We start from the raw sequence: 16,531 nt of genomic DNA, 5'->3' as shown, positions 1-16,531 counted from the left end.
ATAGGGATTAGCAGACTGCTTGACCTAGTAAGCAGGCAGGCAGCCTTCCCTTCCCTGAGGGCTGTTGCTTGGGGGAGGGGGTGTGGGGGGGGGTTGTTACTGTTACTTCCACATTACTTGCTAGAAGCAGGACAGAGTGCTTGCTACACCAAGGGATGACAATGACTGAGCTGCTGTGTGAGTGTGTGTGCGTGTTTGTGCAGAAAGAGTACGTGTGCATATTTGTACACATGACGTGGGGGTGGCCTGAGGTATCCCTCCTTATCGGTTGCTTGTTTCAGTTTTGAGCCAAGGCCTCTCATTCGTCTGGAGCTACCCCCAGAGCAGGCTAGGCTAGCTGGTGGGAAGCTTGAGGGACCCAGCTGCCTCCTGCCCAGCACTGGGGTCACAAACACACACCACCATGCCTCATGCCTCCAATTCTTACATGGCTCCCGGGCAGCAAATCAGGTCCCCAGGCTCCCAAGACAAGTACTTTATTGAGACGTCAAGCCCCAAATGGGGCATCTTTACTTTACAAGAATGTTTTAAATAATTCATTCACTGCTGTTTGTGTTTGTGATAGATAGTTGAAGAAGATTCAGGGAACGGACTTTCCCCGGGGATAAAAACCAAGGCTTCTCTAGCTGTGCACTCAGTCAGTCATGTAAACAAGGAGAGTTAAACAGGGCTCCGCTTGGGCCTTTAGAGATGTGATGAGGAGGTCAGACACGAAAGGCGACAGGATCCCAAACACAGAAAGCAAAGGTGTCACCACACACGAACACGAAAAGTCACCCAGTTCACCACGTTTCCTCGAAAGTCAAGTTCGAAAGTAAAAAGGTGGGCCAACTATATGGCTCAGTGAATGAAGAAGGTGCTTGCCACCAAGTCTTAGGATCAGAGATGTCTTCCATTTCTGGGACCCACATGATGGAAGGGAGGACTGGTTCTCATAGGTTTGTTCTCTGACCACCTTACATGTCAATGACAAATTTGCACAATGCATGCATATACAGGCACAAAAGAATCAAGGTATAGTGGGGGAAAAAATTAGGTCAGATGTGGCACACACCTTTAATCCCAGCACTCTGGTGGCAGACTCAGATCTCTGAGAGTTCAAATCTTGCCTAAGGGATTGAAGAGACAGCTCAGCAGTTAACAGCACTTGTAGCTCTTACTGAGGACCTGGGCTTGCTTCCCAGTACCCACATGGTGGCTCACAACCATCAGTAACTCCAGTGCCAGGGCATCCTGATGCCTTGCTCTGGCCTCAGGTGCAGGCAAAACACCCAGACACATAAAAGCAAACACAAATAAATCTTTAATTGTTTTTAAAGCCAGTCTGGTCTTTATGGTGTTCTAGGCCAGTCAGGGCTACAGAGTGAGACCTCCCCGTTGCTGTCTCAAAAAACAAACAAACAAAAAGTGAATTGCAAACAGGAGAAGCTGCACACAGCCCAGCCCAGAGGACTCGACTCCTGAAAAAAAAAAAAAAAAAAAAACAACCAAGGGCAAGGCCATTGTTTGCTCTTCGTGTGTGTGTGTGTGTGTGTGTGTGTGTGTGTGTGTGTGTGTGTGTGTGTGTGTAATGGTGTTTCACCACAACAGAAGCATACTAGAGGATAGGGACACACACAATAAGCCAATACATAAAGGCTGGACAGTTGGCGCATGTCTGTGTGTGTATGTATATATGTAGATTTGGGGCTTCCCTGTAGCAGCAATTGGACCACACTGTGTCAGAACCAAATAACAAAAAGCCCCATACCATACCACAGCAGTTCAGGCCTCGGGGGACTTTAACAAAACAGACCAGTAGTGCTAATCAAGGGTCACCTGGGGCCACCAAGGTGGCTCAGCTGCTACAGGCACTTGCCAGCAAGCCTGATGACCTGAGTTTAATGCCTAGACGAACATGGTGAAAACTGACAACAGCAAGATGTCCTCTGACCTGCACACAAGTGCTGGAGCGTGGACAGACACACACACATACACACAAAGTGTGAATGCCACCCAGAGAAGCATGACACCAGTGAACATGAGCAGAAAGCTCAGAGCAGGTCAAGGCCACAACAGGTTCTCTGCTGTCCCTTGACCCTATCACCTGTCAATCACAGTCCACTCCCTCCGTGACTGTGGGTAAGTGCCTGAGGTTTAATAGCACGCCACGTAATTCCTCAGGAGAGCTGGCCATGGGAGGGAGGGTTCGTTAGTGACTTAGTATTTGTCATGGACAGCCATTTTATGACAACTATTGATTTCACAGTAAAGTGGGGTCTGTGAAAACACTCTCCTGCCTCCCTGACAGCAGCCCCATAGCAGGAAGCCAAGACCAAAGCGCCATTAGCTCAGAGGGGTCTGTAGGCTCAGGACGGTGCCATATTACACATTAGCATTCTCAATGGGGTCTCTAGGAAAGAGTTAGCAAATGCTGAAGGCTGATGAAGCCCGTCTGGCCAAGTGATCCATATGTGGGGGGCGGGGTTCCAGGACTGTGGCAGCTACAGGCCAGGCCCCCTGCGGGACAGGCGGCTGCTTAGGGAGCTGAATCTGCTTGTAGGGACAACAGACACAGGATGAGCTACTGAGTGTTCTAAAGAAAATGATGGTCTTGGGGCTAGGGAAATGGTCCAGCGGGTAGGGCACCAGCCATGAACCTGATGACTTGTGTTCAGTCCCCTAGAACTCACATGGAAGAAACAGAGTCCTGACCTCTGTAAACTGTCCTCTGACCTTCATATGAATGCACACGTGTGCTCGAACGGAACGCACATGCGCACAGACTACACACCTTTAACCCCAGCACCAGGGAGACAAGCAGGCAGATCTCTATGGGTTTAAGGACAGTGAGACCCTGTTAGAAAGAGAGGGAGGGAGAGAGAAGGAAGGAAAGGAAAAGAAGGGAGGGAAATAAGGGTCTAAATTCTCACACTTGCACATGCTCGCTCACGTATGCACATGCTCACACACGTATGCACATGCTCACATACCACATAAAGGGGCCACACTGGATTCTGGAAGCTGCTTGTGTGGTCTTTCTATTTTATAGCATGAAGTTTTCTGACATTCTGGAGGGACCCCACCCTGATCCCAACTGTGCTATCCCTGCCTGTGGAGGTGTCTGAGAATGAACAGCCTCCTCACCCTGTGCTGACTAGCAGCTGTCATCAATGCTAACAGCAGAGGGCGGGAGGGAGCAGCAGGAGGAAGCAGGCCAGGCCTCAGGGCTGGGCTGGGAGGATTTGCCAAGTGACAGAGTCCTTTGTGGACTATAGTGAGAGCTGGCAATGCTGAACCCATGGGCCTCTGGGCCCAATCTGTTCCCTGTCCCTGTGTGGCCTGCTGTTTAAGAAGGGTATAGAACATTGGGGTTGGGACACACAAAAAAAAAATCTAGTTCTTTTTCTCTTTTTTTTTTTTTCCTGTATGAGTGTTTTGCTTGCATCTACGTCTGCGCACCATGTGTATGCCTGGTGCCCAAGAAGGTCAGATGAGGACATCAAATCCCCTGGAAATGGAGTTACAGATGGCGAGGAGCCGTGTGGGTGACGGGAATTGAAGGCAGCTCCCGTGCAAGAGCAACCAGTGCTCTCAACCACTGAGCCGTCTCTCCAGCCCAACTCAATAGTGCTTAAAGTGTGCACTTAGAGAACTTCAAGCTTCATTACCCACCAACCAACACCAGTTAAGCTTTATTGGAACTCAGCTCTCAATGTCCAGAGCCGCAGTCACGACCGAAACACAAAACTACCACCTACGGTGTCTACTGTGGGCCCACTCAGCAAGGGACACAATTCGTGAGAGTACAACAATCTGAGTGTCACCCTCTTCTTTCTTTGTTGAGGGTTTGCTTATTTTAGTATTTTTGAGACAGGATCTCATGTAGTCAAGGCTACCCTCGAACTCCTAATCCCCCTGCCCCTACCTCCCAAATGCTGGGGTTACCACACTGGCATGTGCTGTCACCGTAGTGTCTTCTATGGCCACCTTACAACGGTATGGCCACCTTACGACAGACTTAGCAAGTGTCAAGCATGGTGGGGTGAGTAGGTTGTGTAGTTTTAGAATAGGGACTTTGAAGTCTAAGTTCTCATCTTTAAAAAGAAGAAGAAAAACTCTGCCAGGGAATAAGGAATTTTGCCACAAAGCTCGATGCCACGGATCCCACCCAAGGGAAGACAGACACTAAATTAAACACAACCATTCTTAGATTCCTATAAAGCTCTATTTTTTTTTTTTTTGAAATGCGGAACAAGAGAGCAAAGGGGGGTTTGCACACGAACACACTTTATTTTACGATGTGCTAACTTCAAGCAGGTTTTAATGGGGCAGCTGTGGTGGGGTACACCTGTAAGCCCAGCCCGTGGAAGAGGGAGACGGGAGGATCTTCCTGCCCAAAACCATTCCTTAAGTCACCCCTCCATTGCATCTCTTCTCAGATTCTCGCAGTCAGCACTTCAGAGATCACCAGGAAAAAGAATTCCATGGTCAACACTGCCCCAGTTGCTGCTCCTGTCCTACTGTGGGGTCCTGACTCCTTGTGTTCTCAACAGAGCTTACACATAGGGGAGCCTTGGCGTAGCCAGTTACGGTCGCCATGGTAGAGGTGGGAAGGCTAAGGCATAAAGACATTAAATATGTCCCCCAAGCCACATCAGCTGAGGGGGAGTCCTGCAATAGGAGACCAGTTGTCTCCAAACTACAACACATAGCTGGAAAACGCCAGCCCTGAAGGAGGCAAGGGGGGTCAATTTTCACCTCAGTCTCGTCACATCTAAGTCAACCCTAACACAAAGGTTATTAAAAACTAAGCTTTCAACTACACCGTGATGAGAAGAAAACAGTCAAGGGCACTGCTGCGAACAGCCATGAGGCTCTGACAGTGGCCTCGAGCCCGGTAGGGTTTGTGGCCGGCCATTGCCATCCGCTTCTAAGAATGGCCCCACCTGGCCTTCCTTCGAAACTATCTCCCTCATCTGTGGGATCTGGTGGTGCCTGCCGGCTCGCACCTATGAGGGAGGCATCCAGGGACGCCAGAATGCACCAAGTGGCCTCCTACCCAACTCTCCCAACTGGGGCTGACCTGTGCTCTTATCAAGGAAGTCCATGGACTCCTCGCTTGCGCTGAAGTGGCTGGACGGGGCCTTCTTCTCGGGGTCCTGCTCCACATCGGAGCCCGTGTGCACGGAAGAGTTCGTACTGGTGGGGGAGCGAGGCATGTCGGACAGGGAGATCCTGCGGCCGGCACCCCCGCTCAGAAGGGGCTTGCTCAGAAGGATCTTGGGGGACGCTGTCATGTCAAAATTGAGCTTCACCTTCTCCTGTTTGTCTGTCTTGGCTGTGCCCGCGCTGGGGTTGCTGGGATCCAGCAGCATTTGGTACTGGTTGTTGGGCGTGTAGGGCGTCCTGAACGGGGAGTAATTAAAAACCCCAAACTTCCTCCGGATGTTCTCCACGTAAACTTCCATCTCTTGCATGGCGCTGTTGAAGATACTTTTAGTCTTTTTCACAGAAAAGGGGATTTCTTTAGACATGAGGTAGCAATTATTGACTGGAACCCAGGCTCTAGGACGGCAAGAGAGAGAGAGAGAGAGAGAGACTCCGAGTCAGCTTCAGCCATTTCCAAGGTAGTTTACTTTTTTTTTAAAATTTTCTTAATGCAAACCAAATTAGCCTGGCAAGCGCCTGCCAAGATTCTTAAATATGGGGCCTCCTTTTTAAATAATTGACTTGTTTTGAATGGTTAATGAATGATCCACTTCACAGAGGTATTAAGGATAGAACGCAAACTAACAACAAAACTTAGCCAGAGACGTGAAAGGGTTCGCACACTCAGCCATCTTAATCGCTTAGAAACAAAATGGATGGCTCAGCGGGTGGAGCTGCAGCTGCCAAGCCTGGCGACCCGCTCCTGCAAAGCCCTGGTGGGGAGAGCCACCTCCCTCAGGTTGTCCTTTGGCCTCTACACACACGCGGTGGCACTCCCATGCACATACATAAGGATGAATAACAAAATGAGTATTAAAAATAAATAAATAGATAGATAGATAGATAGATAAATAGATAGATAAGAAAGTTAATCCCATAATCCCTTCGGGTTGCTGCTGCTTCCAGGGAAGGAAAACAGAGTCCTCCTCAGACACGTCTGAAGAGGGTCCTGTTTCCTGGGTCTCCCTGGGCTGCACACGCAGGTGTACCTTTCAGTTTTACTCAAGAATCTCACTATGTTGTCTAGGTTAGCTTGCAACTCAGGATGCTTCCGTGTCCGCCTCCTCACTTCCTAGCCACACCCATGTAACACTAGAGAAGAGAACCACCCAGAACGCTTGCTGCTAAGTAGCTTTTGGCTGTGGGGTGGACACTCTCCACAGAGCTTGCTACCTCAGGGACCTCCTCTATCAACCACCAGGACATTTTGCAGAGACCCAGAAACCAAAAGAAACTTGGTACTTTCCCCCAGGACCTCGGGAAGGTCTGAGAACAGCCCAACCACCACTCCTTCGGAAAACGGACAGGAGAACATCTCGCCAATTGTGCACTCCAGCCTCTACAGCCTCAACCTAGTTTGTAACTTTTCTGTGGAGACCTTTAAGAGTTCCTGGACCTCCAACAGAAGCCTTGCATAAAGCCATGGGATGTGGTGGGAGCCAGGGGAGAGAAGATTCTTGCTCTGAGAAGAGAACCATCTATGCAGCTATGTCTGAAGTGCCCACTTGCGACACTGGATCCAGTCCTGCCCAGTCTTCCTGATCTTTGAAGAGAAACAGAAGGATACGTCTACAACTTTTTTTGTTTGTTTGTTTTGTCTTGACAGGGTTTCTCTGTGTACCCCTGGCTGGCCTCGAACTCAGAAATCCACCTGCCTCTGCCTCCCAAGTGCTGGGAATAAAGGAGTGCACCACCACCAGCCGGCGTCTACAATATTTTACACCATGTCAACAGCTAGCATTGAACCCCGACATCTGAGGAGGAAATGAAGAGGTAAAGCTCAGCACACAGCCTGGCTGCACGTGAGAACCCCCAAGCACGCAGCTGGCCTTGGGGAGCAGTTCCCCTCCCTGTGTGTGCTAGGGATACCTCTCTGCTGGGACCTGAAGACCGTTATATCCAGTCAGGTGAACCCGATCGAGGTTGAACAGAAACCAAATACCTACAAGAGACAGGGCTCGGGGCTAGGTAAGGGAGAGGTCAGAGTCACTCGGGTTCCCAGCCCGGGACATTTTCTACCTAGGAGAATACCAAAACAGCAAATGCCACAGTTGTGAGTCAACACCAGGACCCTCCCCTCAGCCAGGGGCCACAGGCCCAAATTCCTTGTCCCACTCTACACTAGTATGGTTTCAAGGTCATAACTGTCCAGCCACCCCCAGGTTCCCAAGTCACCTAAGGGGCCTAGACAAGAATAAGCTCTTTGTCCTTAAAAGGAAATGAGAATTTGTTCACACAGAAAGCCTGAGGGAGGAGCCCCAGCAGCCTTGGGGCCAGGCTCTTCCCCAGAGGGACCTTGGGCAAGCCATTGTACTCTGGGCCCAGTTTTCTCATCAGTTAGACTGAGGTAAAAGCAGGTACTTCACAAAGGGTGACAAAATGTCTGTAACCCCAGGTATTTTCCTTAAGCCTTGCACTCATTCAGCATAAGAGTTCCTATATTTTTAGATCACGGCACATAGATCTAAAACCAAGGGGCAATTCTTTGAAGGGGGAGCTTACAGAGCCTCCCGCTGCTGGAGGCCCTATGGGTTCACACTCAGACCGATCACCTTGACCGTCCCAGTCAGAGGCTCTGGGCTGTCATTTAGCCTGACCCGCCTCACGAGCACACACCTACGCTTTCACGTTGGGGCCCCCAATCGAAGAGTCTGTTGTCGGGCACTCTCGGATCCCCGTATCACCACTTTCCTCACATTTCCTCACAGCGAAGGAGGCTGCAGATGAGGCCGCCTGGAGTGACTAAGACTGTCTAGGGCCAGATGTGGTAGCGCACACCTTTGGTCCAGCACAGGGGGTGGGGCAGAGGCAGGCGAATTTCTGAGTATTTGAGGCCAGGCTGGTCTACATAGGGAGTTCCACAGAATAGCCAGGGCCACACAGAGAGACCCTGTCCCAAACAACCAAGCAAACAAACATAAGTCTACCATAACCAAGGTTATCAGAAAAACTAACAAAAAACAAACAACAACAACAACAAAACCCTGCCTGGGGAGAGATGGGGGCTCACCCAGAACCAAGAATTCTCCTGGGAAGAATGTGCACCCCAGATCCTGGGGATGGGGACCCCTTAGGCCTCCAAGGTGTTGGCACTGTTCACACAACCACAGTGGGGCCACGGTGCCTAAAAGAAACCCACCAGATTAGCACAGGGGAGTCTTAACCCATTAAGATGGTGAACACCTCAAATGCTCTTCGAGGAGCCGGCTAAGGCACAGCCAGCCGCCAGCTCCTCCTACTCTAAAAACAGAAAGCAAATTCTTACTTGCCTCTCCCCAGAGCACCCAGTTCAAACCACTAATTACAGCTCAGGCTCCAGACACTGCCCTTCACTGGGCACTGCCCATCTAGCCAGGTCCACCAGGGCCTTCATACCAAGCATTTCCTACAGATGGGAGACAGGGAGCCTAGCTTGGACAAGTGTCTGCCTGCGTGCTGAAGCACTGCACCCTGGGAGAGAGCCCGAGGGAGCGCATTCCTTTAACTGAAGGAATGCTGACATTCAGGACGAATTCTACCAGGACAGGGTGGGGAGAGGGCTTGCCTAGCCTACAGGAAGCCTGGGTTCTATCCCCAACAACACAATACCAGGTATCTAGGTGTACGCCTGGAATTTCTGCACTCAGGATGTGGGCAAAGAAGATCAGGAGTCCAGAGACACCAACTAACATAAAACAAGTTGAGACCAGTTGAAGCTACATGAGCCCCTCCCCCCATGGGGCAGGGTATGGGGTGGGGTGGGAAAATTAAACTGTGCTGCACCCCGCCAAAGCCAGTACTACCTCAAAAACTGCCACCTGTTCTCCCGACGGGGGAACCACTGGAATTTCTGTAAGAAACTCAATCTCTCTAATATTGAGATTTTTCTTTTCTTTTTTGCTTTGATTCATAAGCCAAGCACAACGTGACAGAGTGAGCATGTTATATCAGATGCCGATTATCACACACACACACACAAAAAAAATCTATTTTCTGTGTGGCACATGAGTTTAACCCCTATTGCATTCCTACATCTTCTCAAGATGTGGGGGTGGGGCCATACTCCCAAGGAACCTTTGCTTCATTTAATCATGACGGAACTTGCATGTTAAGTGGTGTCTCTGACTACCTGTGGTTCACAGGCAGGCGGGGCGCCAAGCAAAGGGAGCTGCTAGAGCGACTCCATAACTCCACTCAGCCTGTGCAGGAAGGAAAGGGGAGGCTGGGAGGGAGGGTTTGAGTCTGTCAAAACACCATCCCCTCTGTCACTTCCCAGTTTAGATACACAGGAAGGCGGATGAGGAGGGGAGGTACTCCATCTAATGCTAGGAGCTTCGTGTAATGGCAAACTGGGAAACGACCTCAGGTTCCTGAAAACATTACTTTTAAAAGCGGTTTGCACAGAGGTTTTAATTTACTCCAGGAAGACAAAAGGAATAAATAAGTCTACATCAAACAGCATGTCACAGAGCCACGGAACTCCTTCCAAAGCCAGATCCACCAAGAGAACCAACCAGGGAGACGAGGTTCTTTCCCAGCACGCCTGAAGCTAACACTCCAAAACACCTGGACGAAGCCTCCCCTCACCAAGCTTGGCAGGCAACCAGAAAACATTTTGCAATAACAAGATCACAGGTTGGTAAGACAATATATAAAAACAATAGCCATAGTCACTAGTGATAAAAGGTAGAGTTCAGGCCGGTGAGATGGCTCAGTGGTTAAGAGTGCCGACTGCTCTTCCAAAGGTCCTGAGTTCAAATCCCAGCGACCACATGGTGGCTCACAACCATCCATAATGAAATCTGATGCCCTCTTCTGAAGTGGCTGAAGACAGCTACAGTGTACTTACATTAAATAAATAAATAAAGGTAGAGTTCGCTTTTAAGAACAACATAGTACCCCTCTGCCACCTTCACTCTGTGATGGCATTCCCCAAAGTTCCACGCGCAGCCTGTTTTAAGCTCCCACCTGTCATGTTGTCCAAAGAAACGGGCGTCAACCTGCCCGTCTTTGTCCCTCAGAGCTTTCGCTGGCCAGAATGGAAATCCTTTCAGTTTTGCCCAGACCAAAGGGTGCGGATTGCTCTAGAAGAACAAAAGGCAGGGTTGGCGGTATATTTGGCAGCAAGACACACATTCAAGTCTGAAAGGTAACCTGAACGCAGGGAGGCAGGGAGGGCACAGCCCTGTGCTGATTAATTAGGCTTTCGTCAACCGGACACAAGCTAGAGTCATCTGGGAAGAGGGAACCTCAAGTAAGAAACGGCCTCTGTCGGACAGGCCTATAGACAGGTCTGGAGGGCATTTCTTTTATTGACGTCTGTTGTGGGCGGGTCCAAGCTGCTGGTGGGCAGGTGGTCCTGTGTATATTACAAAGCAAGCTGTGCAGGCTCTGAGAAGCAAGGCGGGGTGAGCCGGTCTCCTCCAGGTCCTGTCTTAAGTTCCCTGGATAAAGTACTATAGAAGCTAGAAGACGAAATTTACCCTTGCCTCCCCACGCTGCTGCAGGCCTGGGTGTTTATCACAGTAATTAGAAGGCAAAATAGGACATGAGCCAGGCGTGAAAAGAAGATGGCAGCAAGCAAGGTGACCCCTGGCAGGTGTGTAGCCTGAACAGCGCCTGCGCAAAGCTTAAAGCTCAAAGAGTGAATCAGGCTTGGGTCCTGGGTGACCTCCTTAGGCACGGCAGAAACAGTCAACACCTACTCTGTGCTAAGTTTGTACAAAGTGTGGAGTTACACACAAGTAAGAAGCTGCAGGAGCCACACTGAGTGCTGGGGCTCCCCCAAGCTATAGCTCCACTGGTGTTTATCTCCAGAGGCAAGGGGAGGCCTGAGCCATCCTTTACTTAGCCAGTCTTGCCTGTTCAAACCCTCCACCCCACCTCACTCCACCTCACCATGCCCAACTCTGGAAACCAGCAGTTCTCAACCTGTGGGTCTCGGCTCCCCTAAGGTCAACGGAAAATATAAGTTTACGCTATGATCCATAACAGCAGCAAAATTACAGTGAGGAGATAGCAGCAAAACATTTTTACGGCTGAAGGAACTGTGCCAAAGGCTCACAGCATTGGGAAGGCTAAAAACCATTGCTTAAAACATACTGGATTTGGTCAACGCCCAACATTGTCGAAGAAGAGTTTACCACATAGCCTTGCACTTCCATAAACCAACGATCTCTCTGGAGAGACAGACAGTCCCCCGGGGATGTGTATCTAGGGTCTTAAAACAGGAACTGACCAGACTCTATGCAAACTGCAGCTGTGGTTCTGACACATCCTATGGTCTGCACCCCAATTGTCACAGCCCCCCTTGACAGTCAGCCCAGTTACCCAGTTACGTCTCGTAAGTCCCCGGAGAGGGTCGTCTCGGTATAGCCACCAAAGGCACCAGAATTTCCAAAAGTGAAACAAGAGAACGGGATCCAACTTACACAGGGCTCACAGAACCAGTTGTCTCGTTTTTGGCAAGCTGCAAGATAACATTCTGGACATACTTCGATTTCATTCATCTGCAAAGCGAAAGATACATTATCGTGTGGAGCCCCCGGGGAGGTGGGGGGGCCTCCCATCTGGAAGCCCTACTAAATCCACCACCCCTTTCCGTGCTTGGACTTTCATTTCAAGATCAGATTTTCTTCTTTTAGTTCTTCTTTTGGTTTTTGGTTTTTTGAGACAGGGTTTCTCTGTAACCCTAGCTGGCCTAGAACTCACTTTGTAGACCAGGCTGGCCTTGAACTCAGAAATCCGCCTGCCTCTGCCTCCCGAGTGCTGGGATTAAAGGCGTGCACCACCACCGCCCGGCTAGTTCTTTTGTATTATGGGGCAGGCAGAGAGCAACAGAATCTTGCCAGGTAGCTCAGGCTGGCCTCAAAGTGACCAAGAGAGTCTCCTGCCTCCACCTCCCAAGTGCTGAGACCATAGCTTGACAACAGTACACACTCAGTTTGCTGACTGACAAATAACAACCAGAACATCAGCCACACCATGGCTGTCCTGACCCCCTTTTAAGATGTTATTTGGACAGGTGGACAGCACAGCTTACCCCACCAATGGTCTCACCTAAAGTCAGTGTTTACCCTGGACAAGCCCAGAGGCTTCAGAAAACAAGCCGCTCGTGACTCTGGGCTGGCACCACTTCATAGGTGGTCCAGGATGATGAACCACACACACAGAATCCACACAGCAGCTAACTCCACAGACGGAGCCTACTGAGATAGCCTGTTACGGTATCCACGGTCCCAACACCTTAACACAACCAAGCCTAAGTCTTCCATGCCTGAGCGTCTATTTACTTCTCACGGTGGGACAAGGTCAGACCACGATCATCTCGTTTTAACTGCAGAAAGGGATGAAGCCCTAAAAATTCAAATAACCTACTGAGCGTCCACAGTGGCAGAGAGAGGTAGGGCAGGGAATTGAACCCCAGCAGTGGATCTCTAAAACCTGTGTCTCCTCAACATTGCTCCTTGCCTCCTGGTGCCAGGCAGGGCACATGTATGTAGCAGGTGATCTGCGACATCGTCATTCCTCAGCCCACGTCCGTCCTCCTGAGCTAGCGTAACTGGGGACTGAAGTGGGAGGGAGCGCTGTACCCCTCCTTCCAAAAGCTAAGAGTGAGGGGTGCGTCAAGGCTCGCTGCCAACGCAATACAACCAGGAAGGACAGTGAAATGTCACTGCCCCCTGATCACCTGCAGGAAAATACACATAGACGTATACTTTTTAAATTTACATAGATGGGCTGGAGAGGTGGCTCAGAGGTTAAAGGCACCAACCTGGGGTCAGTTCCCAGCACCCAACTCAGGAAGCTTGAAAGTACAGGTAACTCCATTTCTAAGAGAATGGCCTCTGGTCCCTTCAGGCATCTGTATACTCATGATGGACATAAATACAAAGGTACCCATAAACAGAATGAAGGAATGAAGGAATGAATGAGTGAGTGAATGAATGAGTGAATGAATCTTTTACAAAGATAGGCCTTTCCTGTGCTGAAAGAACACACAGTTTCACACACTTGCACCCAGGTAGGTGTCCACACTAACATAAGCTATCCTGGAAACAGTCAGAAAGTTGCCACCAACTATAGTAGAAAGGCCCCATCTCTTGACATCATGACACGCTGTTATCTGGGAATTTCATGCCTGAGAAACCACACAATCAAGTTATATGAGAGAGGGGGGAAAAACCCACCACAGCTGAGCAATGTGGCAGGAATGGTGGCATAGTGGTTACACCTCTACTCGCAGCACTACAGAGGCAGAGGCCAGCCCAACCTATGCAGCAAGTTCAAGGCTAGTCAGGATGTATAATGAGACCCCTTTTTCAGTAAGAAAGAAAGAAAGAAAGAAAGAAAGAAAGAAAGAAAGAAAGAAAGAAAGAAAGGAAGGAAGAAAGAAAACAAAGGGAAAAGGAGGAAGGGATGAAGCCTTCCTTTGTGAATGATGTCATTCATCGGCTACCTGACTCAATCCCAACTGTAGACGCCAAGGTCAAACCAGACAAACTGACAAAGACTGGATTCCCTGCACAATTTCCTAAAGATTATTCCCATCTTCACTGCTGAACTAAGGGGCTCCTCCTATAACACTGGGGTTTCCTCTTTCCTGCTCTGATGTTGCTTGAAGAGACATGATGCCATGCATAACACAGTGCACATAAAAGTCACTGCAGCCACCCACTGGGGTGCCCTGCCTCTAGGAGAGCCCCCCAAACCACGTACCTCGTGCTCACAGATTTTGATGACAACTTTTGCTATTTGCGTCAACTTGTGGTTTCCTAAGGGAATAAGAAAAGAGGATTATTTCACAGGCAACCAGTGAATAGCCTGCCTCGGGGTTACACACTCACATTAGCGATATTTTAATTTGTTCCCCTCCCCGTAAGATTCACCATTTAAAGGCTGAAACTTATCTATCATGGACCAAGCTTTGCCAGCATCTTGCAACTGAATAGCTGGTGTGGAATTCCGTAGATAAATTACCTCAAGTACTCTGACATTCTAAAGGCTAGAATTAGCAGAAAGTCTTTACTTAGCCCTGTAATTCCAGTACACCATGGCCAGGAAGAATGGCTGGTGCCTCCCTAAGATTCCACCTGAAACTATAGAAAAACAGGTGAGATGATTCTCATTTACTTAATGACTATTGAGTCAAAATCCAGAGTCCCTGCCTCTACCAGAACTCTTAGCTAACAAGTTGGGCATCTAGCAAAGATCTGATGCCAAGCCTCTCTCTCCTGCACCAATTAAGAGAGATCAGGATGGCCAAAGGGCTATGGTCTATCTGATCCTGATAGCCATTTTCAGAAACTGTCAATTTGTTGGGCTGAGGAGATGGTCCCATCAGTACAGTGCTAGCCTTGAAAGGCTAAGGACTCAATGACCAGTCACTCTAGCCTAACAGGCCAGCTCCAAGCCTGAGCGACACGGTCCCACAAGACAACCAGAGGCCAAGGTGGAGGGTTTCTGAGGTTGACCTCAAGCCTCACACATACATACAGGCGTGCACACACACACAGGTGCATGCCCCCTCCCCTCACAGGCACGTACAGGAATGTGCACTCATCGAGTATGCCCGTATCCATACCTACACAACATAACACGTTGCCATGGCAACTAAACAAACAACAATGCACAGGAAGGGGCCTTTAATGGCGGCCTCCGCAGACCTGCAGGGACCTCCTGTCCTCCATCCAGCCCACACCACACTGGCCATCCCGGCTGGAGTTAAGTGTGTGTTCCTCCACCTGAGCCCATTCCCATTTGTGTGACATAATAAACAGAGCTCTCCATCAGCTGTGTGTTCACTCTCCAAGTGTTTTGCGGCAGAGCCTGCAGCTCACTCATCCAAGAGCAGCAGACACTCCCCTGCCTCTACATTCTCTGGAATGACAGACGGGTGCCGTGACTCCTGGCTTTTTTACACAGGCTTCGTTAAGGGCAACTCAGCTCTTCCCAGCCACCTAAGCCTGATTTTATTATTAAGTCTCTTTTAAACTATATGTACGGGAAAGACGAAATGAAGCGGCAGAGGACAGAAGAGCTGGATCAGCCCCAGGGAATCTTGGAGTTACAGGCAGTTCTGAAAGGCCCAACATGGGTCCTGGGAAACCAATCCCGTATTGTCTGGAAGAGCAGCAGGTGCTGCCATGGCAGAACCCATCAAACCTGCATCTTAGCAAAAGGCAGGAGATGGCCATGCTAGCGGCACACCCTCCTCCTTGGGAACCTCTGGGCCACTCACCCCCATTATAAATAATGCAGTTGTGCAGGATCCACTTGGCATCGGCCAGGAAGGCTTCAGTGCAGCCGTACATCTTCTTTTTTGCATTCTGGGAGGAGAAGCCAGAGAACATTATGACCGTCGAAGTCTATACAGGCAGCAGTGCTAACACCTGGGTCCCCGCGCCTTTCATAGAAGCCATCTGCCGAATTAATCGGCGTTCTTGGACTCGTCTCCCAGGATGCTATTAGGTTCAAGATCTATAGCCCTATAAAAGGCGCCCGGAGTCATCACAGGGATTTGAGCATTCTCGTCTTGAAAATGCTGTCATCCATCCAGCAACCTCATCCAATCAAGGGCACCATCTCATATAGTGGGATATCACACGCACCTCACAAAAGCCGGTGAGGTTTGACAGGAGAAACTGAGGTGGGAGACTGTGAAGACACCTCCCCCCCCCCACCCCCAGCCTGAAGCTAGGATCCTGCCCCACTGTTTATTTAATGCCTTCTATTTCCTGCATATCAAAAAGTCTGGGCAATTTTCCAAAGTTGGTTTGATCTACTGCTTTGGGGGTGGGGGTGGGGGATGGGGGTGGGGGTTAGCAATGCAGACATTATGCCATCCTGTCCCTCTTTATGGAGGCTTTTGTTTTCTTCCCTGCACAGGCCAGGCCAGGCCAGGCCAGTCCCGGCCCCTCACAGATGTATTTCCAACACATATTTAGCTCCTGCGTTGGGAAATCTGCACAAAAAGATGTGCTCAATCGAAGTGTTTAAAGTGTGATTTTTTTCATCACAGAATTTTAGCACAGACTCTTAAAACCACCTAAGGGCATTCAAGAAACAGCCTGATGGGCAGGTCTGAGAAGCCCCTTTCCTGCTTATCTGAGGGTTTCCAAACATGTCATCTTCTCTACCTCCTTCCTCATGATCTCATTCTCACCTCAGGAGGAGGTGAGATGCCAATCAATCAAATCACTAATTCTCAAAAGCGAGGCTATCCCTCAAGAACACCGCTTAGGATTTCAACATCCCCTGAGACGCCACCCCTACCGGGAGAAGGTCACAGAGAAAGGGCGTGGAAGACGGAAAGCTCTATCTGATGATGTCCAGAATAATCCACTTGGAGTTAGGGCGGGGA

At 49.7% G+C, this 16,531-nt stretch overlaps 1 protein-coding gene across 22 annotated transcripts in view; it reads right to left on the bottom strand.

The window, feature by feature from the left end:
* The window catches only part of Zmynd8 (zinc finger MYND-type containing 8), a 101,683-nt gene that overhangs the window by 38,340 nt on the left and 46,812 nt on the right, over positions 1–16,531 (bottom strand). For 21 of the 22 annotated variants that reach the window (XM_021155753.2, XM_085832260.1, XM_085832271.1 and 18 more), the window contains 5 exons: positions 15,410–15,497; positions 13,888–13,943; positions 11,601–11,678; positions 10,138–10,253; positions 5,066–5,547 (listed from right to left, as the gene is read on the bottom strand). In XM_021155753.2, coding sequence (XP_021011412.1) covers positions 5,066–5,547; positions 10,138–10,253; positions 11,601–11,678; positions 13,888–13,943; positions 15,410–15,497 — 820 coding nt within the window. Of the gene's footprint in view, positions 1–4,252; positions 5,548–10,137; positions 10,254–11,600; positions 11,679–13,887; positions 13,944–15,409; positions 15,498–16,531 lie in introns of those variants that run through there. The other variant, XM_085832301.1, reaches the window with a different exon arrangement.

The sequence above is a fragment of the Mus caroli genome, unplaced genomic scaffold, assembly GCF_978045245.1.
Source record: "Mus caroli unplaced genomic scaffold, Mus_caroli_1 scaffold_2, whole genome shotgun sequence".
NCBI classification, from domain to species: domain Eukaryota; kingdom Metazoa; phylum Chordata; class Mammalia; order Rodentia; family Muridae; genus Mus; species Mus caroli.
This window is presented reverse-complemented; position numbering and strand designations above follow the sequence as displayed.